General features: G+C 33.6%; 3 protein-coding genes across 6 annotated transcripts; 1 reads left to right on the forward strand and 2 right to left on the reverse strand.

Annotated features, from left to right (window-relative positions):
- The first annotated feature begins 250 nt into the window (after positions 1-250).
- On the forward strand, positions 251-2,393 carry LOC130662527 (uncharacterized). The gene is made up of 2 exons (XM_057461419.1): positions 251-496; positions 1,027-2,393. Exons 1-2 carry the CDS (start codon positions 439-441, stop codon positions 1,449-1,451), a joined length of 483 nt encoding a protein of 160 aa, XP_057317402.1. The 5' UTR covers positions 251-438; the 3' UTR covers positions 1,452-2,393.
- Positions 2,394-3,217: 824 nt separating this feature from the next.
- LOC130662526 (uncharacterized) lies at positions 3,218-11,834 on the reverse strand. Of its 2 annotated transcripts, none has more exons than XM_057461417.1 (7): positions 11,574-11,834; positions 9,810-10,047; positions 8,574-8,707; positions 5,023-5,122; positions 4,750-4,887; positions 4,073-4,168; positions 3,218-3,987 (listed from the first exon to the last, which is right to left on the reverse strand). In XM_057461417.1, exons 2-7 carry the CDS (start codon positions 9,925-9,927, stop codon positions 3,638-3,640), a joined length of 936 nt encoding a protein of 311 aa, XP_057317400.1. In that variant the 5' UTR covers positions 9,928-10,047; positions 11,574-11,834; the 3' UTR covers positions 3,218-3,637. The 2 variants fall into 2 exon arrangements, with proteins under 2 accessions (XP_057317400.1, XP_057317401.1); XM_057461418.1 differs by lacking the exon at positions 11,574-11,834 and adding an exon at positions 11,018-11,167.
- A 2,957-nt stretch (positions 11,835-14,791) lies between these two features.
- LOC130662525 (zinc finger protein 143-like) lies at positions 14,792-27,116 on the reverse strand. 3 transcript variants are annotated; one of them, XM_057461414.1, is made up of 14 exons: positions 26,958-27,116; positions 21,695-21,871; positions 21,294-21,469; positions 21,007-21,028; positions 20,785-20,886; positions 20,129-20,314; positions 19,078-19,305; positions 18,507-18,661; positions 17,910-18,111; positions 17,656-17,835; positions 17,165-17,371; positions 16,812-17,026; positions 16,091-16,349; positions 14,792-15,669 (listed from the first exon to the last, which is right to left on the reverse strand). In XM_057461414.1, exons 1-14 carry the CDS (start codon positions 27,058-27,060, stop codon positions 15,380-15,382), a joined length of 2,502 nt encoding a protein of 833 aa, XP_057317397.1. In that variant the 5' UTR covers positions 27,061-27,116; the 3' UTR covers positions 14,792-15,379. The 3 variants fall into 3 exon arrangements, with proteins under 3 accessions (XP_057317397.1, XP_057317398.1, XP_057317399.1); XM_057461415.1 differs by lacking the exon at positions 26,958-27,116 and adding an exon at positions 26,546-26,945; XM_057461416.1 differs by lacking the exons at positions 21,695-21,871; positions 26,958-27,116 and having other exon boundaries at positions 20,785-20,932; positions 21,294-21,413.

Raw genomic sequence — 27,116 nt, forward strand, 5'->3', positions numbered from 1 at the left:
CTATTACTGTAAAAAAAGGCTTAAATAAACTTGTGCATAAAAATAAAAAAATATTCAAATAAGCAAATACTAATAAACAACGTTCCTATTGCCATTGTTTTTGTTTTCTTCTTCCCAGGAATATCAAAACATTTATGTCCAGCTGCTTAGTGACAAACATTGATTTTTGCATATTTTCCAACTGTCAAATAAATTGGATAACAGATAAATATAATAAAATTAGCCACACACAAACTTTTTTTCTGTTATAGAAACATTTATATCAATAAATTTGACTGAAAAGAATCACTGAATAATCAGACGACAGTGCGGTAATCCATCACGTGACAAATTGATTTAGCATATAACTTGTGCAACAACAGATAAATGTGAAGAATTGGTTGCTGAACTAACTGGAAATCTATATCATTTTAGAAAACAAACAGTAACAGAAAAGTCATGGTTCATATTATGTATATACTCATCACATTGACAATATGCCTAACATCTACACGAGGTAGCTATAATTATTTAATCTGCAAAGCATGGCTTACACCAAAGCTTTCTCATTTAGGTAGCTCTTACATGGGTTTGATATGAGATTTACCTAAAATAAGATCTCAAACCACTATGAAATATCGTTAAATAAAGTTTTTCATGTTGGGGTTGTGTGGACTGCACAGGTGCCATAACTTAGGACACATGCGCAATAACTTTTTGAACATGCGCAATACTTTCATTTCGGGTAAATCGTGTTTGCATTGATATTTTGAGGGCAAAATAAAATTTTTATGACAGTCTTCTACACCGAAAAGAAATCAACACCGAAACGAGTTACATTTCGTCCGAAATTATGTAAACATATAACATAAAAAAGCCTAGACAAGAAATCAACATGAAATTTTCGCCCCCGGAATGCTAAGGCTGTTTTTATCTGTGCATCGATTTTATTTAGTATGATAAATTAAAAATACAGTTAAAAATAAAATCATATTGACATTTTTAACCTTGACATTTCAATGTATCCGATAAAATTTTAACCTTTAGCTGCAAAATCAGGCAAGATGACAACGAAGATTTTTACGGCACCTACAGGCACTGGACGTATTCTAGGTCCAAATGGCACCATATATATCCCATGTAATGAATGTTTTGGTGTGGGTGTTAAGACTAACCCTACGGTGGATCCACTTTGTTGGCAAGGTTGTGGTGTGTTTAAAGTCTACACAACAGCTGGTCCTACACGAGTAGCACTAGCAATGGCTAGAATGATGAGACGTGACGATAACTTGCCTTTAGATGAAACAAGAAGTTCCAAGAAGTTTAATATTAATTTCGTTTATGTTGGCGTTGGTGCATTGGTTTTGATTATTGTGGCTTCAATTTGTATCGTGGTCGAAAGAAAATTAGGACAAAGAACAATTTCTTCTAAACCTGATGATGAATCACTTTCAGTTATTAAATCGGTTTAATTAAAAAAAAGTGTGTCGTATCATTAAAAGTTGCCTTTTACAAACTTCTAGAAATGAGAAAAAGCAAATTCATAAAACTTAATTCATACTTTATAAAAATATATAAATAAATACTTTATTTATTGTAATTTTCGCGCGTAATGTTTTTCAGGCAACGGATTTGAATTGAAATTTTGTACGCATTAGTTTTCGCTACAAAAATTAAATATAATTTATCACGTATTAATTTTGCGCAAGGTTGTTTTAAATGAATTTTTTTTATCTATATCTTGTTTTCAGGCAATGAAAGAAGCTCATTCCAGTAAGGGAATAGATCGTTTGCGGAAAAAAAGATTGTTGAATTTTAGTTTGCGAATAGCACTTCGAGAATTGAGCAAAGTGCAGAATGAAATATTTAGAATGCGCATGTTTTTATTGACATTACTAGAGTAAAGATTGCGGAATTGCAACGTTAAATAGCTATTGTTTTGCCTATGACATATAGCTGTAGTGATTTTTATGTTCAACTTACAGAAAGATTACAAACCAGATGAGTAAAATGCAAAATAAAACATTTCGAAATCCAAGTCAGATTCAAAAACATCAATTCCGCATTAACTTCTTCCTTTAATGTATAATATTTTTGCGAAACTTATATCTTCCAGGGTAGTAATTTTTGTGCACACTTCTTTGTGCGTATAACCGCACTAGACTTACTGTGAAACATGATGCAGTGTTCCCGTTTCCATTTTTCGCCCGTGGATCGAAAACTTTTCACTGCAAGAGGTAACACTGTTTCAATACCATCATTTTAACGTCGCTCATACGTCACAAATTTTTTTTTATAAATAACTAATTATACATTTAAAAAAGATATTTCTTAACTAAACGTTTTAAGTTTATGTAACATCATTTTATCATGCCATCGCTTCTATTGTAAAAAAGCTATTGTCTTAATAAAAATATGTGTAATGCACCTGTAGTTATCTTTCGACCGCCCGACATATAACAAAGTTTACGCAGTGCGTTTGTAACTGATCCCCAATGTTTCCAACGGCAAAAAACACTCACATTCGTTTTTTGTTCGCCGTATTTTTGTTGCTTCTTTAACATTTTGTTAGTCAGGGCCGACAAAAAAATTGGGTCTACGAATAATTTGGACCATTTTTAAAAAAATATTAGTGTAAAGTTTGTGTAGATTTTGTCAGAAATCTACTTCTTATTGATAAAAATTGATAAAATTGCACGACCTTACGCATTAACTGACTTCAAAGTGAAAAATAGAGTGAGGTTAGTTTCAGGGACCTTGAAACGACGTCAGTTATAGAGAATTGTCAGTTATAAACTGTCCGCTGCATATCCGCTACATAAAAGTTTTGTAAGAGTTTGATCCTCATTTCATTCGGTCCTGCGAGTCCATATAACAAGTCACCGTTGTAGAGAGGTGTACGCTATGCTACGCAAAATGTGCCGGCGAAAATTTTGGCCGCTTGATTTTCCGTCGTTTTTTCTATTTATCTATTTCCTTAGCTGACTTAAATAAACATTTGAATTTAAATAAATATTTAAATTTAAATTATTGGGTAGACTTCCCTGCACTGGCCTTGTGGTTACTACAGTCATGAAAGCAAATTTAAGAATTACTTTGGACAAAACATTTAATGGCGTCTCGTTGTCGCTAATGCTTTGAAGCCTAATATGGTCATCCTATCTTAGTTAAATCGCATAGTCCAGTGTTTCCTTGCTGACATGGAAACTGGTATTAAAGAAATAAACTTCGAGATAAGTTAGTTAGAACGTTAAGTGAATTAAATTACAAAATACATTACATATATATACTATGAACAATGAGTTTCCATATAGTGTGCGTTTGTTTAAAACAGCATGGAGTATTCAAGAAGGTATTTGCACAGCTTAATGGAGAGGAAACTTTGTAGCCAACAGATAAATGTGAAACGCCATCAATAACATGCGATTTACTTTTACCAGAAGCCAGCATGTTTCTTTTATTAGAATGTTAATGATTCGATTTTTCTTTTCTCTCTGTCTTTTGAAGAGCGGTGACACCATTATACTTAACCCTTCGTATCTTTAGCTAGACAATGTTTTCCAATATATTCATGTTTTCATTTCAATTAAATAAATATCGCCATTTTCAAGAAAGAAAATAACGTTGCAGGAAAAATATTTTCTAGCTTTAGCTTTACTTACAGTAAATTTGAAAACGGACAATGTATTGTTTGCCGTTCTCTTTGGAAGTCTCTCACAACAGAATCGGCACGTTTGTCATTTTTCGGTATTTCAAACGCAATTGAAAAGTTATCTACGTAAAGTACGTTATTATACCGGTCTTCTCGACCAAATAATAAATATCTCTTCCCTTCCTCTAACACTTTGCAGTCACAGGTTAGTCTGGCGCCACGTGCTTTTATAACTTGATTCTTTTTTATCATCTTTAGTGTGCGTGCTCGTTTGTAAATACGTCTCCTGGGAAAATTTGCCAAATAATATGGTTCTGCTTCATTTAATGCAGCTTTTGTAATTTTTACACGTGCAACTAAAGAAAAAGAAAACAGTAGTCACCGCATAGCCGACAACAATGACGCCAACAAAAAAACAACGACAATTTTAACGTCACTTACCGAAGTCAGACAAGCAATACTTTCTTCTGAAGTTTTTCAAGTTGCATTTCTTTCTACATCCAGCGGATGGCAAGCCGTGAGAGGGTATTCTCTTCTCTGATAAAAAATTACAACATAAAAACTTCAATATAGTCACGAAGTAAATTTACATAAGTCAGCAAAAATATCCATCCCTGTCATGCTGTATAATTATAATTGCAGTCTGGTAACTAAATACTTTTTAATTAGTAGGGATGTTACTGACGGAGAAGGAGGAAAAGAAACCACTGTTTGAGGGCTTGTTGGGAGACGTGATCCTGTTAAGATCTGATTCACAGATGTTGCTAACAGACAGTCATGTGAAATTCATGACGATTATCTCTTTTTAAACCCTTTGTTTATATTATTTCAGGAGACGGTGAAGTAAGTTACCGTTTCTTAATAATCCTGAAGATGCCTTAGGACTGATCTCTTAACAAGCTAGAACTTAATCCTTTCCATATCCTTCAGTTTCAACAATGATTCAACATAAAGTCATAATTTTTATAGCGTCATCTATTGCAAGCGAGTTCCATTTGTCAGGATTTTAAAAAGAAGAAAATAAGCAACCGTCGATTCGTTTTTATGTTTTACATAAATTTGGATGAATGAGACAGTTTTTAATGTCCTACCCCGCAAGACCGTCTGTGCATTCTTACCTGATATGCAATATCTTCTCATAGACAAATCAATTCTTTTATACAACGTTCTTTCTTTGTTAAAAAAGAAATCCACAACTATCCCTAATTTGACCATTCCAGTTTTCAGTTTCCTGCAGGGAAACCTAATTTCGAAGGCTATAAAATAAAAAGAAAAGAAATAAATTCAGTATGACATGTTGTTTAAAGACATCACTACAATATCAAATGCCTCTGTCTTATGTTTTCTCTGACAAATTAAAAGCAACGCAAAAAAATGAAGTCCTGGCATACCTATAAATTTCTTTTGTAGTCTGCCCTTATAAGGTATCGTCACGGTCGGGTCTGCCATAATTGTTAGATCACTTGACGTTAAATTCATTCGATAGTATAACTAAAAAGAAAAAGGTTAAAAGTTTTATGTGGTAGCAATAATTGAAATAGTAAAATACTGTTGATCTGTAAGTTAAAAAGAACTATGATTAAGTTTGATATTTTCTGCCAAAAAATGGGAAGATCCCCAGCACAATTTCGATCTAATCGACCACTGTAGTCTATTGGTGGAGTTTCAGTATTTATCATTTTTACCTATTCAAAACTTCTTTTTCTCAATTTTTAAATTGGAAAGGTAACTTAATTTTTAATTACACATCAAGTAAAATATATCAATAGCCAGGCGTTCCTAACGTCATTAGGAAATTAATTAAGCTGGTGTTGTTAGACAGATTGATGAGGATCAGAATTGTAAACGTTGGAATAACTTTCGTGCTGATGTAAGCAGGTAAAAGAAGATTTGTTTAAAACTTTAAATCCTTCTAATCCTTCTTATTAGAAGTATATTATACATTTGTCCATCTCAGTAGATGATACCTTTAACAATGTCTTTTATGTTCACCGCTATAGAGGGAATAATGTTTATAGCACGACTGTTTATCACAACGCAGTTCACTTCGTGATGTGCTACACGAAGGGGTAGCAAGATACATATTTTTTTTGAAGTTTTTACGCTGCAGCAGAATTCCTCGTGACTTTGCAATGAAGAACAACAACAGTAGTTACTAATGTTGTGGGGAAAAATAAAGTCAAAAGAATATTTTTAAATCAAATATATTTCTGCTCTACCTGTGATTCGCAAAGACAAATGTAACGGATAAGCGGATAAACATTAAACAGTACGCCATCGATATATTTTAATGAGAAAAAGACTTTTGTAAGTATAAAAATGAAATACCCAACAACGAAACTTTAAATGCTATTACAAAAATGTAACCTCCAAATTTTATTAGACGGAGGTATTAATGCTTGAAGTTAACTTATTTTAAATATGATCAACTTACAGATCAATTTCCTTGTAGCATGCTTTTTTCTTCAGCTATCCTCAAGTTGCGAATAATCAACGTTTGCCGAAAGGTTTTTCTTCTGTTTTCACACGTTTTCACACGTATCTAATGCGCACGCGTAAAAGATGGTAGTTGGGCGATTTTCACAAGCTTACAGTTAGGTAGCCAGGAAAACCCTCTTCCCGCCTATGCTTCTTTCCACGAGCTCGAGTGAGAGGTGGGTTATTCTGGCCAGCAGTTAGGGGAAAATACTATTTAAATCGTCTTATGTTCAACAATAGGCCGTTCTGCTTGGTTTTACATCGGTTATATAAATGTTTTATGAGAGATCTTTAAAAAGAAATGAGAAACAGTTAAAAGGTACCAAAAACTCAGAAAAGAAAACTAAAATCAAGAAAATCAGAGAAAATAAACTATTCGGGTCACGAAGCTTTGTGAAAAACTATATAACAAGCTGTACAGTGTAACAACATTGTTGTTCAACGGTGAACTCTCACCACTCATGGTTTGCTATAGTGATTTTGAGCAATGCTTAGTTTCGTCGTCGGCTGGAGTAGCTCAAATCTTTAAAAGATAACAATTATCGGAGCTCTGGCTCTCAAAAGTTCATCACAATTTCGAAAGTATTGAATTTTGAATTTGCCGCAGGATTTTACTTGTGCCCAATACATTATTGAGGCTATTAAAAAAACGCTTGCTTGAAAAGATAGCCAAAAAATTTAACCTGTCGCATTAACCAATTACTGAGAATAGTTAACAAATTTTAATCTGTTACTCATCTTTGCATGTAAATATATCAAAAAGAACAAACTGTAATTAGTAGATATTGAAGATAGCGTTCCAACAAAAGAGTATATTTTCTCACCGCTCAACTCCTACACTTAAAAATAAACACGCCTTCAATAACATTGGCTTGACCGCATAAATGAATTATCAACATAAATTGTCTAAAATATTTTTAGATTGGAATAGTTTAACTAGATCTGTTTCAAAGATAATCCACGCTATTTGTTGATTTCCAAAAAAAAAATTCATTCTGTGAAAAGTGTGTTTGATCCAACAAACGGTTTCTCATGTTTGCATTTTATTTTTTTGGCACTTTTTTTTATTAGTGATAAATTTACTACTACTTGATATTTTAACTTATTATACAGTACCTTCTTACTTTTGAGAAGCAAAAAAAAATGCTTCAAAATTTCGCTTTTCAGTGGTTTTATCCGCAACTCTAAGATATTACCTAACATGACAATAACAAACAGGTGTGACTTAACATGCTCGATACACTTTGTTATTCGACGATTTCTTACAATGGTGACCGTTTGGTAACTTTGCAACAAACAGTGAACACACTGTATTTTATTTTTTGTTGTTTCAAATTGTAAGCGGGCAGTTGAAGACACCGCTAGATATTCGCACCATAACAAAGACGTTTAGCGGCCAATTTTCTCAAAGTAGAAACAGGTTTCCTGCGTTTGTGAGTCAGTGATTAATAATTTCTCTTTGTTGTTATTTTTTCATATCACTTGAGAATAATCCAAAATTGATTTCGTAAATAAAATTTTTCACTGTGTTTTAAAAAAGACAATTTTTCGGACGACTTCAAAATCAATTGATCAAAACCTTTTAAGTCTACAGGACAAAAATGCTGACACCTTAGTAAATAATTTGTTTGTTTTGTGTATGTTTATTATGTACAGGAAAGAAATATAAAATTCGTCTAATCATGTATTTACAGGATGTTAATTAAATTCATTAGCAATAAAATATATTAGTTAATATTTAGCCGTCAACACACTCCGATACAGTGTTTTCGCCATTAGAATGTCGGCTTTGGTTCGACAAAGTGACGTTTAGTTTGTCAGTCAATCAGCCGTCCGTCTTTTGTAAAGCTTTGTACTTATTGTAACGTAAAAAGCCGGTGAACGTTTTCATTCTAGTGTGAACTCTCATCGGATCTTACAACCTTTGCCGATAAGATATATCAAACGAATTTGGAAAACTACAAAGAGAATAATGTTTCCAATTTATGTCCAGGGGGCTGCATGATCGTGATAATTTATCTTTTACGTTCTTAGAAATGTGAAAAATTACGCAAGAGTTTCCGTCATTGATAACCGATATGTTTTTTTACCGAGGCTCAGAATGTTAAAAATTTGTTGAATGTGTCTTCATTGGTCAAAGTTGTTACCGTTAAAAATTATTTGAACACACAAAAGAGCAGCGTCATAAATCTCTAGGAGTTTCCTTTTGATAAGGCCGTTAAACAGTGGAGTTATGACGATTCTTCCGAAAACACATATTAACATCCCATGTGAACATCTTTCTTGGCTTACTTTTTAATTTTAATTTATTTCAAATATTTTTTTACACGAATGCAATAATATCATTTTCCCTTAGCCATGATGACAGCCTGTGTTATCATTTTAACCAGTAGCTAACACTCCCATTTCTCGAGAAAAACTTTTAGCAAATAAATCAACTTAAAAATATATATATAACACCTACCCTGTTCGCTGAGGCAAATTGCAATTTCAGTTCTGAAAATTTTGGTTGTATCGGTGGTAGAAACGCCGAAAGATTTCGCTTCAAAATATTTGAGAGATTTCCATTCTCCACAATTTTGATGTCGCTTTCCGACCCTAAAGACGACAATAGTAACAAAAATGTCAACATTTTGAATGTCCACAAACAAAATGGATACAACATCCAGCTGTGGGGTAGAATGATGTGAATATATTTTTTGCTGCGCATATGGTTCAAACAATGTTCGATGATTTCATTTATATCCGTTCAAATTGTTAATATGATTTTAATTGAAGCAGTAAACACTACATCACTACTGTCATCAGTGATAATCAGTTTATGACTAATTGCTTGTTCAATCAACTCATTAACGAATCCTGCCTCCTTTTCCAAGGTTTCACATCAGATGGCATCGATGCAGATCTTGTGTGATATGAAAAAAGGAGAAAACTGCTTCAAGAAATGGTTTACTCCTGTAAACAGCACTGCGTCCTACCATTTTATGAGCGAATTTTGCAAAATTACAATGTCGTGAAATATACTCGTGTTGGATGTTACTATGGTGACAAACTTATTGTATTCATGTTTTTGTCAAATTTTGTATATTTTTGTTATGTTGCATTTTAGCATACTTGAACCAATGTAATTTTAAAAGCAAACCACTTCAGCAAAAATATTTCTTGTCCAAAAGAACATGTCAAATCTGAATATGGGTGCCTTTTTTAATAAGGGTGTTTTTCTGTACTTACTTGAAATAACATAATGATGGGAAACTGAATTATTTGAACTTCCGGTCACGTAAAAAATTGTGTTTTAGAATGTGTTGTTGTCAGTCGTGTTGGGTGAACTGTTTGTGTTGTTGACAGATCTTCATATGAACGCTGCCCCTGAACATTTTCCACATTTTACATCTTCCCTTTTTCTGTTTCCCCACAATAAGTTTTTTGTTTACATTTTGAAACAAGTTAATACATCTCGTAGAGATATTTACGACATTCTTGTTATTGTTATTTTTACGTCATTTTTTTTTTTTTTTTACTTCGGTTAAGGCTGGTGACGTGATCATTATCATATTTGCAATCACACAGAGAATTGGCTGTACCTGCGTATCGCTTTTAGCTGTTTGCTAGCATTATAAATATCAAATAGTTGACAAACTGTTAATTAAGCTAACACGAAAGAAACAAACAAACAGCAGACAAAAAAAACAGTTCTTACCAAACAACAATTTCTGCATTTCTTCACCGCTAACTAATACATCCAAGTTACAAGTGATAATTCGAATATCAAGCAAGAGAAATAACCCAAAAATGCTCAAGGAACTTTTTATCTCCATAATACTTTACGTGTCTTCTCCAGTAAAGGAAGGTATAGATTGATCTCTTTGTCTTTGCTCTCTCTAGCTTCTTGTTGCTTATTATGTATAACCTCTGGTTATATTTGTTTACTTTGAGTGCTTAAACAAACAAATACGTAAATATATAGCAAAAAAATGTTGATTACGTTTTTTGACAATGGCTAAAAATCTAAACATCCGCCTTCTTAAGAATTCGTGCAAGCATCGAAGACTACCTGAATGTCCGGCTTGTTTTATTGAGAAATGACAATGCTAGCAAAATATACACTCTTTAAAGACACAGGGCAGAAGTGTTAATTGCGCATTTTCTTTTTATTAATTGAACTTACAATTCATAGATTTAGCTTAGTTCTGCTACACTTCATAGCTTACATACAAGTTCTTAACTTTTATTTAATCATCAAATTTTCTTTTTAATTTTCAAACAAAACCTCTCTGCTGGAGATGTAACATACACTTCTGTTAGTCGATTTACTTTTATATGAGTGTTGATGAACGAAGCTTTATTTTAAAATTAATGCACAAAAGAAACATAGATCAGCTTTGTGAAACTCTCTTCCAATACTTACGGGAAAAAAAACTTGAATTATTTTGTCGCGTTCACTTGTCATTTAGAAAACAAAATTGGTTTCCAAGCACTTGTCGCAATTTTAAAAGCATAACCACTAATACGCTTATCTTGTCCAACCATGGCTTGGATATACTTTAAAGAGTCACACCTTCAGACGCAAAAGATGTACAACGAAAAAGCAACAACAACAAACAAACTCTTAAGATACGAAGAAATTAAACGTTCAAGAACAGCCAGGTTTTTTGTAAGATAACACAGAACTTCAAGATGTTCTTACAATCAAAGTCATGTAAACCCTGAATGTTCTTGAGTCTCCCTAAATTTTTAGACGAATAAGAAACTTGTTTTCTCACGTGGTTTGCTCTTATAAAAAAAGCGCGTATCAATACAGGAAATTTCTCACAACTACTTTATCCAGAAAAAAATTCAACGATGAATACATGGAAACCTACTAGATTCTTTAATTAAAAATTCAACACTGTCCATCTATATACATACTTGGATCAAGTCTTTACAACGAAGCTGATATCAACTCGACTCCAATCATTACATTAGAGTGACTAGATGACAACCAAAAAAAACACCATCTTATATTTAAAGGAAACATCGTAATAATAATAAAAAGCATAATCACAAAATATATACGAGAACAAAAGGCTAATTAAATCAAATAAAAATCACCTTTCGGTAGATTGAAATTTTTAAGAAGTGAAAATATGTTTCGGAGATGTTCAAAGGTATTTCACAGAAGCGCAGTGTGAGCAAGCATTTACGATTGTGTGTCGAAATAAGTGGGATGATTACACGCCATTATATGAATTACTAAACTCAATTAACAACGTGCACAAAGAACTAACATAAAAAGGGAGAATGGCTTGTAGGAAACAACATGGAAACAACAAAATACCCAATCTCCACCAGTCAAAAAATATTTGTTTCACATGTAATCTACATACTTTTATGTATTTTCAAATTAGTGATTTCTCAACACAATGTAGTACCCAGTCCACACTGTGAGAATTTGTTACGGCGATGACATAATAGGAATACTTACTTCATTGACTATGCAGCAAGTCTATTCTATTAGATCTTTCATCGTCATCTTTAAGACAATTAAATTCCATCATAATTTGTGCGTTTGTTTATTTAAAATCTCAATAGGTCGAGCATACAACTGAAATAGTTATCACAATACCTCTATCCGAATTCCATGCACTGGTCAATTTCCACTATATTGCAATGAAATTTATAGACATCAATAACAAAGTCTATAGTTTCAATCGGCCGGAGATTAACTTAAACGTGAAAAAGGCACGAACTCTTGTTTTGCTTTCGTAGTCACAGTTATATCATAGTATGTCAACCTTTTCGGCTCACGTAGCGATTTTGACGGCATAATTTCGTCATAATAGTGTCGGAAAGAGATAAAAAAGACGAAGTCGGGAAATTTTACCGTGAAAGGAAAAGTAATTATTAAGCTTATTATTTTATTTGTTTGTCCCACACGCCTGTAAGTTGCGACCCGCGATCATGTCAAATTCTTTTTTTCTTGTCGGTTTTTTCTCTCTGCAAAGAACTTACAAGTTCCGCAGTTTTGATTATTATACTTCTGATATTTCTCATTAAAGTGTTTAAGTCTCTAATGTGGAGAGTTTTAACAATAAAGTACGTCACGTCTTTTTGCACTTCCCCGTATGACGTCACTCAATTGCGGCAATATTGTTATCACCGCTTCGTTTCGAGTGCTTTATATGAGAAACCTACATTTTCGTTTATGTTTTTCTTAATGGTTATGGATATCCTTCCCACTCTAAATCAAATGACATGATCACATGCGAAAAATGTTTTTCTCCCTGTTTTCGCTCTGATATAAAGAAATTTTAAAATTCTGTATTTAACGTCTAAATATTTTGCTGTGATTGAACAAAAAATTCTACTTTTAGGGTAATGTAATCTAAAAACGGTAAGGGACGAACAAAGTATTTCTATATTACAAATACCTTTCGTCTGCGTGTTCAAAATGGTAGACGGTTCGCTATTGTCTGCTAATTTAGATGCTGAGAACAGGAATATGTAAGACAGGCGAACCCATGTGGATATTTCTCCAAAAGTTATGCCTGGCTTTTGATAAATGCCTTCAACTTTATTTTCGTTATTATTATTATTATTATTATTTTACTTTTTTTATTTTAAACTTTAAAACCTTTTTCTAAGTGAATCTAGATACTGAAAGCAGAATTGTAGTACCAGGGCCATTTATATTTTCTTGTTTAAAAAAGCGTGTGTCTAGCTATAAGGACATGTTATTCACGCCTTCTGTAGATAAAATCAAGATAAAATTGCTTTTTATAAAATGTTCAAATTAAATGAATGTCCGTTTAACTGTAAGAAACCTAATTCAATTGGATGCGTTAAGAAGTGACTTCATATGTTTTGACGATACAATTTGTGCGTATGCAACATGAATACAGTGATATAGATCCTGTCATGCATTGTTAACAAAAATTCTCTAATTAATGAAAGACGTAAACACAGGAACGCTAAATAACATCATGTCTAGTTTTCTAATAAACATCTTTTTTTAAGTAAATTGTCAACCAGTCGTGTGTATGCAACACTCGTGTCGGTTACGTGTTCACAAGTACGTACTGACTCTTAGCGCTCCTAACACCCTCGCCCCAGGGGTGTTATTTCCCTCGAGTTGTTATCACAAAGCTTAACATAAGTAAACCAGTTGTACTTCTTAATTTTCACGGAGGAGAGAAAAGCATTGGTTACCAGGTTAATGAAAATGTATATCAACCACGTCTCCAGAGCCCTTCTACGGTACCGTCCCGTTAGAATATCATAACCTGCATAACCTTGATAAATAATTCAGTAGCTGAATTTAATTTTATATTATTATCTAATATCGTTCCCAAGGCTTTTTCTCTCTGTCTGATGCTGCGCCTGTCAATAAACAAATCATCCTTGAGACAAAAGGCTGGGAATGAGGTTGCGTTGTACCTTGCTAGCTATATTCGCGGATTGGGCTTCAGATTTACAATCAAAAAAATATTTTTGTTGTTTAGTGAGTATAACTCACCTTTGCTAGTAAACAAAACCAACAGCATCCACAACCAACACACAGTAACAAAAAAATTATAAATCTGTTTATAACTGGTTCTAGAATTTGGATTTGTAGGTATCCTGGAATCATTTCTTTATCAAATTATATTGTTATCACGTGAGGAAACAAAGGGCTTGCGTGACTTAAACGAATGACAATCATGGTAGGATTCATGAGAAAATGATTTGTGTCAACATCACATCCGTAAAACACGATGACAGCTACGTGGAAAATATTCAGGACGTTCGAAAGTCCAGAACTGAGAGAAAAATATGGGAACGTTGAGTGTATTTCGGCGTCTCTCTCATTTTGTAAGATTTCTTTAGTGGGTGTACCTGATGGGAGAGGAGGGAACTTATTGGTTATTGCCAAATATGTTTATCTGGAGCTTATACGCAGTAAAATACAGTATTTAGTGCTTCCGGAAAGTCACAATTAGGGCAACTCTTAGAGCCCTAAAAAAACCAAAAACGCACATTTATGTTACATTTGATAGTCAAGCTTTTTTTTACTTTTTTTTTAGTTGTCTTCTAGCATACTATTGACTTTTAAACGCGATTAAAAGAAAGTTAAATTATGCAAAATTTTTATTAATCTTTGTTTCGTACGAAAAAGGAACGTTCTGCGAAAGCTTATGACGGACATATTGAGACATTATAACTTCAGTGGCTTGTTCCAAGAAACACAAACATAAGTTGACGACGAAGTGAATCATCCCAGCAACACCTTTCAATACTACAAATCGGCGGGACGATTTTGAAAAAGTGGAAATATTTTTATCATGATAATATTTAAAGGAAATAACCCGCGATAACTGTCCCGGAAAACGTAGCCACCAACATAGTTTCCAGGGCTGTTCTAGCCTAAGGAACAGAAAATCTCAGACGTTTTGATAACAACTGGGTTCGCGTTACTTTCCCAAAACATATTCTGAAATATTCAGAAATGACAAGGGCCATTGTTTTGCAATATAAACAGCTAGGAAAGAGATTGTTGATTATATAGAAACCTTGAACAACAGTTATTCAATTCCGATTTAATTCTTTTCCTGACCAACCTTGAAGAAGAAAAATTTCCTGATTTACTTCTTACGTTGCAGAAGCTACGAACACTGAATGGGATTGCGACCGAAGTCATTCTTTTACAAGTGAATCAGCAACGCAGAAACTGGCACATAGATATCTTTCGAACAGGTCTACATATACAAAATAATTTCATTTTTTCATATTTACATACATATAAATATATATTTACATAATATTTTATTTCAGTCTTGTGATTTTCTGGTTTGTTTGTATAGGCAGTAAAAAACTGGTCTTAATAAATAAAAAATATATATTATAACCTCGCTTTTTATATGGACGTCCGTTCAATCGATACTGAACTGCTGTTACGAAGGATAAAACTTTATCACTGCAAGATTTATCATAAAAATACATTGAAGCTAAAGTGAGGTTTTTATTGCATTGCATTGCAACATTTTTATCAGTTCATAAGAATCACATTCAACAAATGTAAATACTTTCTATTCATACAAAAAATGTATGTGTTAGTAAAACGCAAGGGGTTGGTAAAATGTTTTTACGTCAAACCGAAACACACAGACAATAAGATTTTTTGCATCGTCGACATTTCACATCAAACTAATCATATCAAACGTCATTGTCATCCAATTTCTTACGAAACACCTGCCATTTCTTAGCAGCGACTTCTGAAAGTAACTTTTGAGAAAGCTACACAGAATTCTCACATTAAGACACCTGAAAGCTTTTGACGTCCTTACGATAGTGTGACGTCAAATACTTGTCTGTCACATCGCCTTCGTCGGGATCGACGTCAAAATTATCTCCAGGAAGTTCACTTCTTATTAAATGTCTATTTTCATCACGTAGCACGCCGTCAATTAAGTCTGACGACGGCGACGATGTTTGTTCGTTAAGAAGTCCGACATCCATTGAGGATGATACAAGGTGGTCACCGTCACCGGAAATCATTCTCGGTCGTAGCCGGCCATGTTGTTCGCCATCTTCAGAAGGTGTATCTAAATAAAAATTCACTTTTCTTTTATAACGAGAAGAAAAATAAGAAATAAAAATTATTTCAGTTGATTCCGTCGTACGGCATCACACGACAGGCGTAAAGAAAATAGAGACAGTACCGATGCCTATCCACAACTCCCTTAACGAACAGTTTTTTTAAAATTTTGAAATTTTTTAGTAACGTTTAAATAAAATAAATAAATACAAGATACATAACATTCATATATTCCCAGGCTGGAAAACGACGAACAGAAATCCGTTCATGACACATGAACGACTCTTCCATTTTTTAAAGTTATGTTTCGGACACATCTAAAATTGCGTTCTACAAGATTTTCATGTATTGTTAATACTAAATTATTTATATACAAAAAACAAATAAACAAACAAACAAATGCAATAAATCTATGTCAAGGGACCTACTTGAAGTGGATTGTACAGTCGTAACCTGGCTCGTACTTTCAGGTAACATGTCGATTACACCATCCATTTTATCTGCTTGAGTGAACATATTTGAATCCACCGACTGCTCTGCATCGACACCAGTGCCACCGTTGTTCATTTGAGGAAATGTTGACATCGGTATACTGACTGAAAGGTTGACGGGTATCATCCGTCCGCTTCCATCTGTTAAATTTAAACCTTGGGCACCTGCGATTGTACCATCTGCATTCATGGTAACCTATATATTTAAGAACAACTATTTGCAATCATATCGGTAGGGGAAAAAAACATTACATACACAAAAACATAAAGTGAGTTTTGTAAACAGTAGAGCTGCATTATCACGTATTTACATCATTACGTAAATGCAACATATATCACGTATATACAGCATAATCACGTATATACATCATTATGTATATACAACATATATTACATATATCATGTATATACAGCATACATCACGTATATACATCATTACGTATATACCACATATATCACGTATATACAACATATATCACGTATATACAGCATATTCACGTATATACATCATTATGTATATACAACATATATTACATATATCACGTATATACAGCATACATCACGTATATACAGCATATATCACGTATATACAACATACAGCAATATCATAGTTACGATAGCCACCTGTCTGTAGGACACAGTAAACAATTTAGCGCACCTGTATGGGTATAGCAATAGCACCTGGTATTTCAGTTGATTCTGGCAAATGTTGAGCTGACAATTCTGCAGTAAACTGACTGTCGGTAGACGAAGTATTATTGATGACTAACGACATCCCTTGTAGGTAACCAGTAGCTGATGCAGACGAAGCAGGCGGTAGACGAGGACTTTGCGCTATTCGCGGTCGCTTTATTTGAAGTCGAACACCATTTTCTATTAAGAAAACAAAACGTATCGAATTAGGACAAAAACTAAAAAATTAGGTACTGGCTGTTTAACTAAAGAAAATCGCTTAAACCCTTTTTACTTTCCCTGTCAACATCACAGCATACAGAGAGTACAAAAACTTACCTTGGCGTTCAGTATCAGTTAAATCGTCTGTTCCATGTACAGTTCTTTTATGCATGGCCAATGTTGACGTCTGCCGGTATGTTTTGTGACACAAGGTGCACGTGTAGGGTTTTTGTTGGGTGTGTACGATGTTGTGTTTATACAGGCTCGAGTATTCAGTGAATCGCTTCATACAACCTGGTACCTCACACACATAGGGTCGTTCACCTAAAAAAAACATTTACATACAGTACAACAATTACACATACAGACAAAGGATAAAAATATTGTCCACGTGAAATCTTAACTAATACAATTATATTAGTTGTGTTCTTTTTTTATGCAATATATTAGTTATTTTATAAAGACGGGATATTATTACCACGTTATAGCATTAATCGCTTATTAAGGTCAGGTAGCTTCACGAAATATATTGTGCCCAGACAGGACAAAAACAGGTTTAAATAATATACACTGTACAACAGAAAAGAAATACAATATATAACACTTACCAGTATGTATTCTTGAATGATTCTTGTAATTGGTAGCGCTAGCAAACATTCGTCCACAGCTTTCTATTTCACAACGGTATGGCTTCTCGCCAGTATGTGTCCTCATATGGACTTTTCTGATATTGGATGTAGTGAATGAACGGTTGCAACCTTCATATGGACAATGAAAAGGCCGCTCACCTATGGCACAATAAAAAAACGTCAAAAAACTGCTTCTTTTCAATAATCAATTATTATCTTTCTTCAGTACTAACCTGTATGAGTTCGAACATGCTTCTGAAGATCACCGCTGGTTTTAAAAGCTTTAGCACAATTAAGATGTTGACATTTGTAAGGTCGCTCGTTTGTGTGCGTTCGGAAATGTGATTTTAAACCATAACCAGTAGTAAACATCTTCCCACAGCCTTCCCACTCACAAACAAAAGGCCTTTCACCACTATGTTGCCGTTTATGAACCTTAAATAGATATACCAGGTCATTACTCAACTCACCTATTATGGAATCATTTTATACAAAAATACAACACTTCAAAGAAAAATAGTAAAATAAATAGTTAAGAACTATATAACAGGAAGTTTAAAGCTTTTGTGGATTCTGTGTAACTAGTTGGCATCCCTACGCCTATAACTTTGTTCCATTTCTCACTGGATACATACAGCAATGCACTGACTTGCCTGCCACACAAAAGCAAGGTCACAGTCACCTAATGATGTAAAACAGGTCTGGCATCTCGCCGGAGAGAAGATTCAACTTGTAACTGTGTATTTACAAAACAATCAGGCTACACGATGACCTAAGCAGCCCCGATAAGAAAACGTTAGAAATAATAAAACAAAGCAAACATCACTGACCTTTAGATGGTGTGCAGTTGAGTACTCTTTCTTGCAGCCTTCGACTTCACAAATAAAATCCTTCTGACCAAGATGTGTTTTGGTGTGTTTCAATAAATCACTTTGAGTGACAAATGTTTTGTGGCAGCCAGCTTCAACACATGTAAATGTTTCACCTGAAAATAATGTCTGTACATAGTTATCTTAATTTCGGTGAAAATCTTAATCAAATAACTGTAAAATCAAATTGACATCAACAAAAATTAAAGTCTGCAAAGTGACAAGTGAACTTTAATTAACAAAATTGAAATGCATCTGGTATACAAAAGTGAGTCAATTTGCCCATTTGGCTGCAACGTTTCATCCAAGGTTATAGGCAATTTAACTGTGAGAACTATAGGTAATTTTTTAAAAGGAAAGTCAAAAAAAAATTTGGCACTGACTATGCTATTGTTTAGCAACACAACGCAACAATATTCTCAGTTTCCCCCATATTTCCACATAAGAAAAGAATGATTTTCTCTGATTATAAAAGAAATTACACGAACAGTTAAAATTCTAAAAAGTGGTATTTAAAAGTAAGAATCCACACCAGTGTGAGTTCGTCCATGAGCTTTCAATCGATAGGGAGTAGAAAACTGCTTTGTGCAGTTGTCAACATCACATTGAAAAACCTTCTTTGTAGGACTGTCTTGTTCTGGGTTGTACTGCTCTTCTTTGATATTCGGATCATGCTTTAGTACATACTGAACTTGAGTAGAACCATCTGCAGCTTGTGTAGTGGCTAACTGAATGGAGCCTCCATTCAAGTTGGTTAGTCCTGTATTAAAACAAGCAGAATAACTAAATCGTGATCCTGTCTCCTAATAATAAGTATACCACATTTTTTAAAGAGTGAAAATTTTAAGTTTAAGCCTCTTCATTGGAAATGGACTGATTGCTAGGTAATTTATAAGATATTGATTTGTTTTTTATACTCATTCGAGCAATTATATTCAGCACAGTGCAGCATGTTGACCATTAATAAATTTCACAAGTTGCCTCCTAAATGAAAATACTTTTAAATTAAAAAACCAAGCACATGTACTTAATTTTTCGTTTGATTGCTTACCTATTGTTGTGAAATCATTATTTTTTTTAAAAAAAAATCGTTTGTTGAGAACTTTTGTTTCACTTAGCAGTTTTAAAAGGCGTCTATTGTTTCGGCTATAACAGGCAGTAATAATTGAAGCAGACCTAACATAATACGTAATAGGGCCACGTTCCACAAAAAAATACTGGAGCTAGTTTGAATATTTTATCAAAGGTCGTAATGGAATGGTGGTCGAGGCGGCAAGGAAAACAAACTTTTTAAAAAGCTATATCTGGAGACACAAAACTTCAACAAAAAATGGATATATCATTGGAAATTCGGCAGGATCCTTTTAATTAAGTAAGGATTTTTTTAATGGAACATTGCTTGGCATTATCAAGAGAGGTACATGTTGACCACCAAATCCCTAATTCCAAGATAGTCCTGGCATTTCAATTTAAAATAAGTCAGGATTATAGTCAACGATACAAAAGCAGGATTAAAAACAGTAAAAACAGGCTTTAATCCAGAAAAACAGGTTTAACACCAGGTAGAAAAAAATTCAAGAAACCTGCAATCTGTTCTAAAGCATCTTCACCAAGTGACAGAACTTGACCATCTGGAAGTGCAATTGTTGTTATATTATTTTCACCAAGTGCAACAATGTTGTTTGAGACAGCAATATCTGCAGGATATGCATTATTACCAGAAATTATGAGCTGACTATTTTGTCCATCTTCAGTAACAAACGTGGAGACTGAATAAACAAATCACAAGAAGTACAATTATAATTTTGTGTTCACTTGTTAAGAATACAAAGGCCAGGGTTTCCACTCAACAGTACCTTCTTATTTTCCTAACGTTCCTGAGTTTTACACTTTTGGAAACCTTGAAAACCATCAAACATGTAAATTTATTACAATTATTTTGATAGCAGACTCAAAAAAATTATTTGAGATCAATTCTCAGATTTATTCCTTAGTTTAAATAATGAAAATAGTTTTTATTGACCTTCTATAAGCCTAAATTTCCTAACATTTTCCTGACAAAAAAAATTCTGATATTTCTAACATTTTCCTGACCTTTTAACAATAGTTTAGAAATTCCTAACAAACCCTAACTTCTAGCACTTCTGACAGAGTGGAGACCTAAAGGGCAAGTTATATATTCGATGTTATGTTATATATTTAATTTCACTAATTCCTCTTTCCTAAAGCATGAAATTACCTTCATAAGATGAGTGAGTTTCTTCACTGCCCAAAGATGAATAGTATGCTTGTGGAGGATCTGCTGTTGACCCATGAAATGTGGAGCAAGAATTTTTATCATCTGTTAAAAATAAAAAAAACATTCATCACCAAGATTCCTCGAGTGCCTGGAGAAGAAAGTAAAAATTTTATGAATTATAGGCAATAGGAGCTACAACTTCAAATGACAAGAAATTCTGACCTTCACAATCTTCTTCTGGTTCCTTAAAAAAAAGAAGCTTTGGTTTTCAAACAACGGAAGGTATTTCCAACATTATATATATATATATAATTTACAATGGCATAACTACATTTGCTATAAATAAAACAAACTTATAATTTTTCTAAACACAAGAAATGACTGCATGTAAAAAAGGTTTGTGAAATTGTGTCATATTTCATGTATTTAGTGCCATTTTTCACAATAATATTAAAATTAAGTTACAAAAACAAGACATGACATGATCAATTTTTATTTACGCAACATACCAATTTAGTATTTGTAGCTTCTTGATTGTCCGCACTCATTGTCACATCACTTGATTGCACTGGACATGGGTACGATACAGATTGGCTGTCAGAATGCTGCAATTGTTCTTCTTGCTCATGTTTGTGTTGCGACATCAGCAAATTCATAATCTCAGTATCTGGATGGTCCAGGTTACCTGACAAACAAAATACAATATTAAGAAAAAATTACTTTGATTGCATTCCAAATATCTGCCTATAGTGCAGTTGAATACACCCATAGATTAATTTGTCCCTTTCACTGTTTGTCATACCGGAGGGGAAAATCAAATGAACTTTTCGTGTTATGTAGAGGGGAATTCATTTTTCCAGGTGGAGAGGGGTTATACTTCTCTGCACACTATTACATGTAGTATTTGTACCTTCTTCATCACCTAGTTTTCTTTCTGCTTGCAACTGGTGCAACACACTCGGATTATGAAGGTAATCTGATTCATGGCCAGCCGGCAAAACTGAAACTGGTCTGTCTCTGTCCTCACATAAAATATGTCCATGTTCATTAGGTAAAAGTGTTTGATCTGCAGAGCTCCTTGCCATTACTGGAAAATAATATAAAAAAAGATTTAGTTGAAAGAGACATGTTGACAAAAAACACCATTTATTGACTCATTTGATGTTCAGCCAATATGTATTGTACAAATCAAATACTACTGCTTTACTTTTCCTGAATTATCCCTGATTTTTAGTCTCCACTAGGAAAAGAAAAATATAAGAGCATATTATTATACAGTATGTTATACAATATCTTTTTTCTACATACATTAGGAGTTAAAGTGAGGAAATTAAAAAGTTATTAAAACTGCACATTTAGCCAGGAATTTAGTTTGTTTAATTTTCAAAATTTCAATGATAATTTTAACCTGTTAGAATTTTCGGTATTTTGCATTATACTTTTTAATTTATTATGGTATCTATATATTAAAACTTTAATCAAAACTTTACTCTGACTTGATTTTAAATGTTTTTACGACCCATGCTTTGGATTTTTTTTTATCCAGTTTAACTTTTAAAATACATTGCAAATTAGTACTTTCTCAAACTACATATAGGTCTTGTTAGCATTAAATATCTTGGATGGAGGGTGTGTGGTAAACCAGCTCAAATATCCTTTGAATAGCTTAAGCTGTGTCTGTGAAACTTGGAAATTTAATGATGTTTCCTAAATGCTTCCTGTGTTATTACCTGTTAAAGTAAGCTTTTCAAACAATAAAAAATGGAATTTTTTCCAGGGACGTCATCTATTAACACGTTTTTTCACAAAAAAGTTAGCCAAATGAGGGTTTTAGGAATTTGAATAACAAAAGGAGGACGTTTTTTATATACATATATATAATAGGTCTTTTCGTTTTTTAAAAGCAGGTCAGGAAGCTATTGTTATAATTAATTTTCATGAATTTTTTTAATTTATTACTTAAATGTACTTATGCACTGATTCTAGGCTGCGTTTGATAAATATATACAAGGTTAGGGGTGCCAGACAACAATTTTTTTGGCTATAAAACATTATACTAAACCTATTCCCAAAGATATTTCTATTTAGATATTTTTATTATCATTTGCACCATCAGAAGACATTGAGTTTCGTTTGTTTTAATCTGAAAATACATGTGCTATGTTATTATGGCTCCTTTGTTTTACAGGCATGGCTACATCTGGAAAACACTAAATTTCTTGTAGGATATTTTCAGAATGGCTTCACATAAGCCAAAAAACCTATTTCAAAGCAAAGTTTACGACAATTTAAAAAAATGAGAAATATTTATACTGCCCGTCAAAGCCTTTATTAAATTCACTTTGTTTAATTCCTTTTTTCCATACATCACTTAAACTGTGATAAAGAGGTGTATAGATGGGTTGCGGAGTGACGTAATATTTTGATTTTGCATGGAAAACAATGCACATGTGCATGCATGTGCACAGGCAAAAAATATAAACAACAGGCCGCGATGATCGAAAATATTAAGTATAAAAACACAGACTCAAAATTGGTAATTTCTGCTCTTAAACAGAGAAGATAATAGTTAAGAAAAAACAAATCCAATGCACTTTTAACCTTATATTGCTAAAAATCTATAAACTAGCATAAAGAATCAATTTGGCTATGTGGTCCTTCTTTTCTTGCCTGTCAGGATGCGCACGCATATATGAACCTTTTTTAAACATTTACAAATCATCTATATCTGCCCGATTCACTGGCATTTTTGCAAAGTTATGTTAAAGGATGGCTTATAGGCAATACACCATTTCAGAATTAGCGCAGCCATATTTAATTTTCCTGCAAGTGGAGCAAGCTAGACTTTGACCTTCCATTCTCAGTAGAGAAAACTACAGACAATGCTAAAATGGAGAGGCTGTTTTAAGAGATTTACAGTTTACCTTGAGATGTTTTTCCTTATTTTTATATATCAGCATTTTATTTAAGCCTCGTAAACCTTGTTTTGTAGCAAAATTATATAATGTTCCAAAACATCCCAAATCCAAGGTGTACTAATATTTGGGAATTACAACAAAACACAAGGGGGTTAGGCCACCGTCGAAAATATGTTTGGTTATCGTCATTTCTAATTACAAAAGTGAGTCGGTCGGATAAAATTTTTTCCCTAAAAATTACAAGAATACTATATTTTGCAGCCATATTTTGTTATTTGTTTTAAATGTACACCAGTTGTATTTTTAGCCTCTGTTTGAAGTTCGATTTTTGTCAGTCAACGTCGTTCCGTAATTCGGAGGACTGCTGAAAAGGTAAATGGTGGATTTTGTTGTGTGTTGAAGATTGTTCGTGGATTGTTTTGTTTATTTTTTACAAATTTGTCGACTCCTCGACTCGACTTTCAAAGTGAGTCGGTCGGGTGACGCTAACCAATTATATCTTTGAGGGTGGCCTTAGGATTTAATACTGGTACCCAAATGTAAACAAAGACGTGCCAAGATAGGCAATAAATCTCTCAAAAGAGGCTCTTTTTTTGGTACTTCTTGTATGCTTTGTTAACGAGAACAGGGGGTTCAAAGTCCAACTTGCAAAACTTTCTGGAAAATTAAATATGGCTGCGCTAACTCAGAAAAGGCGTATACCGTTCCGTTTATAATGATCCAAGTTGCCAGATCGTGGCGAAAGCTGTTTGTTTGGATTATCACATAATACACCATTCTCCGATTTTAGCTTGTTCTGTAAAATACATAATTACAGCGTGGGACCTCCGCACTAATCTACATTTTCGTATGTAAACAAAGCGTATTCAACAGTCGACTACAGTCTTCGAACATAAAACATGGCTAGACATTGTACTTTTTCTGGATGTGGGAATGAAGATTATGCACTGGAAAGATGGAGAAGCTCACACACATGTTCCACAACTCGTGTTTTAGGAATGTGTTCGTGTGAAGAAGAAATATAACGCTAACTTGCTGCCTTTTTTAAAGAAGTTTGATAGTGGATAGCCGTACTGTCTTATTACGTTTGTTAAGATTATTCACCTTTCCAACAGTAAAAAAAACCACTTCTAAGGCTTTTAGCTGGCAAAAAATAGAGCAAGTATATAAAGATATAGGTAGTGTGAAACTGGCATAAAACTAGCTATACAAAGCTAGCATAAAATTAACTACTTAGCTGGGATAAAACTGCCAATTTTGCTGGCAAAAACTTGAGAATGAAGAAAGATTTTTAACATTACTATACTTTTGAAGTTTCTGTTCAGTTTGGAATAAGAGCTTTTTAATCCAACTGTTGTTGTACAAAATAAACATATATATATATACTACTGTTTGATTTTTAGCTGGACTGGGTAACGCTGGACTGGGTAACACCAGACTGTTTCCACTGTTTATTTATAAACTGAGGTTGCAATATAGTTTTTAAAAAAAATGGTATTAAACCTATGTGGATGTGCAACATCGATTACCTGTACTAAGCGCTCACCCTGGATTACAATTCATATTTTAAGTTTTTCCGCAAATATTTTGAGAAAATTTGCTATGATGACACAACATGTAAACTGTATTTTTGCAGGAAAGTTATTTTTGGAAAAATATATTAACCTAAAACACCCTAATGCTGTGTGTGTGCTTCACACTATTTATGATATACTGCATACTTCTACTAAAGAGCTCCACATGAATGGTGGCACAGTTTCCTATTAATCGCTCCACCAGACGTTAACACATGGTAATATAGTTCCTTATCCAGACTTTTCAACATCAGGTCCCCCGTCTATTTAGTAGAAAAAATTGAATTTTATTATCCACAAGAAAAATTAAACGGCTATATGTGCCGTAAATCCATAAGCATAAGTTGCACCTATAAAGTTTTTCATATATATTTATATATATTTATGCCCTGTTGGTCTAATGGCTAAGATACTCATGAAAATGAGAGATCCAGGTTCAAATCCTGGACAGGGCAAGTAAAAGATGATAATCTTGCATCTACAACAACCACTGTCATTTACATATCACAAAAATGCCATGTTTAGAAAAGGCAATTATACATGTTCATCCTGCCAAGGAATCTTTTCAAAATAAGGACCACTAAAAATTTTTGCTTGCAAACCTAGGGGGCCCTGTCCCACGCTCGCAACCCTTTCTATATTGTTGTACTGTACATTATTATATTGAGTATATTGAGGTGCCTTTTATCGTACCTGCCTACTACTTTGCCCTTGCCTGTTCCTCCCATGCCTTACCTACCCCTGCCTTGCTGATTCCCCTTCCTGTTTCCTTGCCGTGCTTAATGCCTTTGCCTTTGCCACCTCTTCGCAACCCTTTCTATATTGATATTAAGAAGCGTAGTAAAACTATTTTTACAAAAATGACGCTGAGAAATTGATGGCATTTAGCACATCAACTTGACTCGTTAAACACATATTGCATCTTTTCATATAAATAAAGTTAATATGTTACTAAAAAAACTATTTTAAAATAATTTAAAGGTCTATTTAATTAATTGTTTACCATAAGAAATAGTAACGCTTACTGTGTTCGACCACGCTTAGGGTTTGTTTACATATGAAATCCGCCATTATTAGATTACGTCATTTTAAATTTATGATCGCGCTGAACTCGGAGAATGGTGTATTTACCAACAGTATACGCTACCAACATAATATCAGCACTTTAGTCAAGAGCATAACAGAAATAACAGCTAGCTAGCTAGCTAGCTAGCTATGTATCAGAAAAAAAGACCATTAGGGGGTTGTTAGTCAGCTATAAAATATTACCTGTACTAGCTAGCTAACAATCAAGAACTTGAATCTGAAAAGCAGACTGTTTATATTCATTTATATGATTCTAAATTCAATTTTAACGTTTTTCTCATTGCTCTGCACCATTGCCAGCAGCCTTCTGATTTGAGAAACCTGCTATCATGGGTAATATATTGGTGGAATATCTGAGTAAGTCATCTCTTAGCTGGCTATAGGTAGCAGCTAGCTATTTGTTTCACCATCCAGCTGGTTGTTGTGCAGTTAGTCTAGGTTTGCTGGCTCGCTTTGACATCACGAAATAACTTTTCATTCAGTCAATTCTTAACCAATAATTGAAGAATCGATTTCTAGGTTTCCCGAAATACAGCAACACCTCAAGACTTGTAAACAAGACAGAAGATATAATCGAAACAAATTGACTACTTACGCAAAGCACTTTGGCAGAGGAACGACGGGAAAAATCTTTTCGAGGAAATTTCTTGCAAAGGAGGAATGGATTTTTTACCCACAAAGTCAATGTGCAGTATCATAAATTAGCCGCCATTTTTGAAATTCTTTTGTACTGCTAATTTATGCACACATATAA

This window comes from Hydractinia symbiolongicarpus, chromosome 10 (genome assembly GCF_029227915.1).
Source record: "Hydractinia symbiolongicarpus strain clone_291-10 chromosome 10, HSymV2.1, whole genome shotgun sequence".
Lineage (NCBI taxonomy): Eukaryota > Metazoa > Cnidaria > Hydrozoa > Anthoathecata > Hydractiniidae > Hydractinia > Hydractinia symbiolongicarpus.

What these genes read in the sequence shown, in the direction of transcription:
- LOC130662527 (XM_057461419.1), top strand. Translation starts at nt 439, where the DNA reads ATGGTTCATATTATGTATATACTCATCACATTGACAATATGCCTAACA. An exon ending in ATGCCTAACATCTACACGAG is followed by an intron (nt 497 to 1,026) that starts GTAGCTATAATT and finishes TTTAACCTTTAG; the next exon opens with CTGCAAAATCAGGCAAGATG.
- LOC130662526 (XM_057461417.1), bottom strand. Translation starts at nt 9,927, where the DNA reads ATGGAGATAAAAAGTTCCTTGAGCATTTTTGGGTTATTTCTCTTGCTT. An exon ending in AATGCAGAAATTGTTGTTTG is followed by an intron (nt 8,708 to 9,809) that starts GTAAGAACTGTT and finishes TGTCGTCTTTAG; the next exon opens with GGTCGGAAAGCGACATCAAA. An exon ending in GAGAAGATATTGCATATCAG is followed by an intron (nt 4,169 to 4,749) that starts GTAAGAATGCAC and finishes ATTTTTTATCAG; the next exon opens with AGAAGAGAATACCCTCTCAC.
- LOC130662525 (XM_057461414.1), bottom strand. Translation starts at nt 27,060, where the DNA reads ATGATACTGCACATTGACTTTGTGGGTAAAAAATCCATTCCTCCTTTG. An exon ending in GCATGTTCGAACTCATACAG is followed by an intron (nt 17,836 to 17,909) that starts GTTAGTACTGAA and finishes ATTGTGCCATAG; the next exon opens with GTGAGCGGCCTTTTCATTGT. An exon ending in AACTGATACTGAACGCCAAG is followed by an intron (nt 17,027 to 17,164) that starts GTAAGTTTTTGT and finishes TTTTCTTAATAG; the next exon opens with AAAATGGTGTTCGACTTCAA.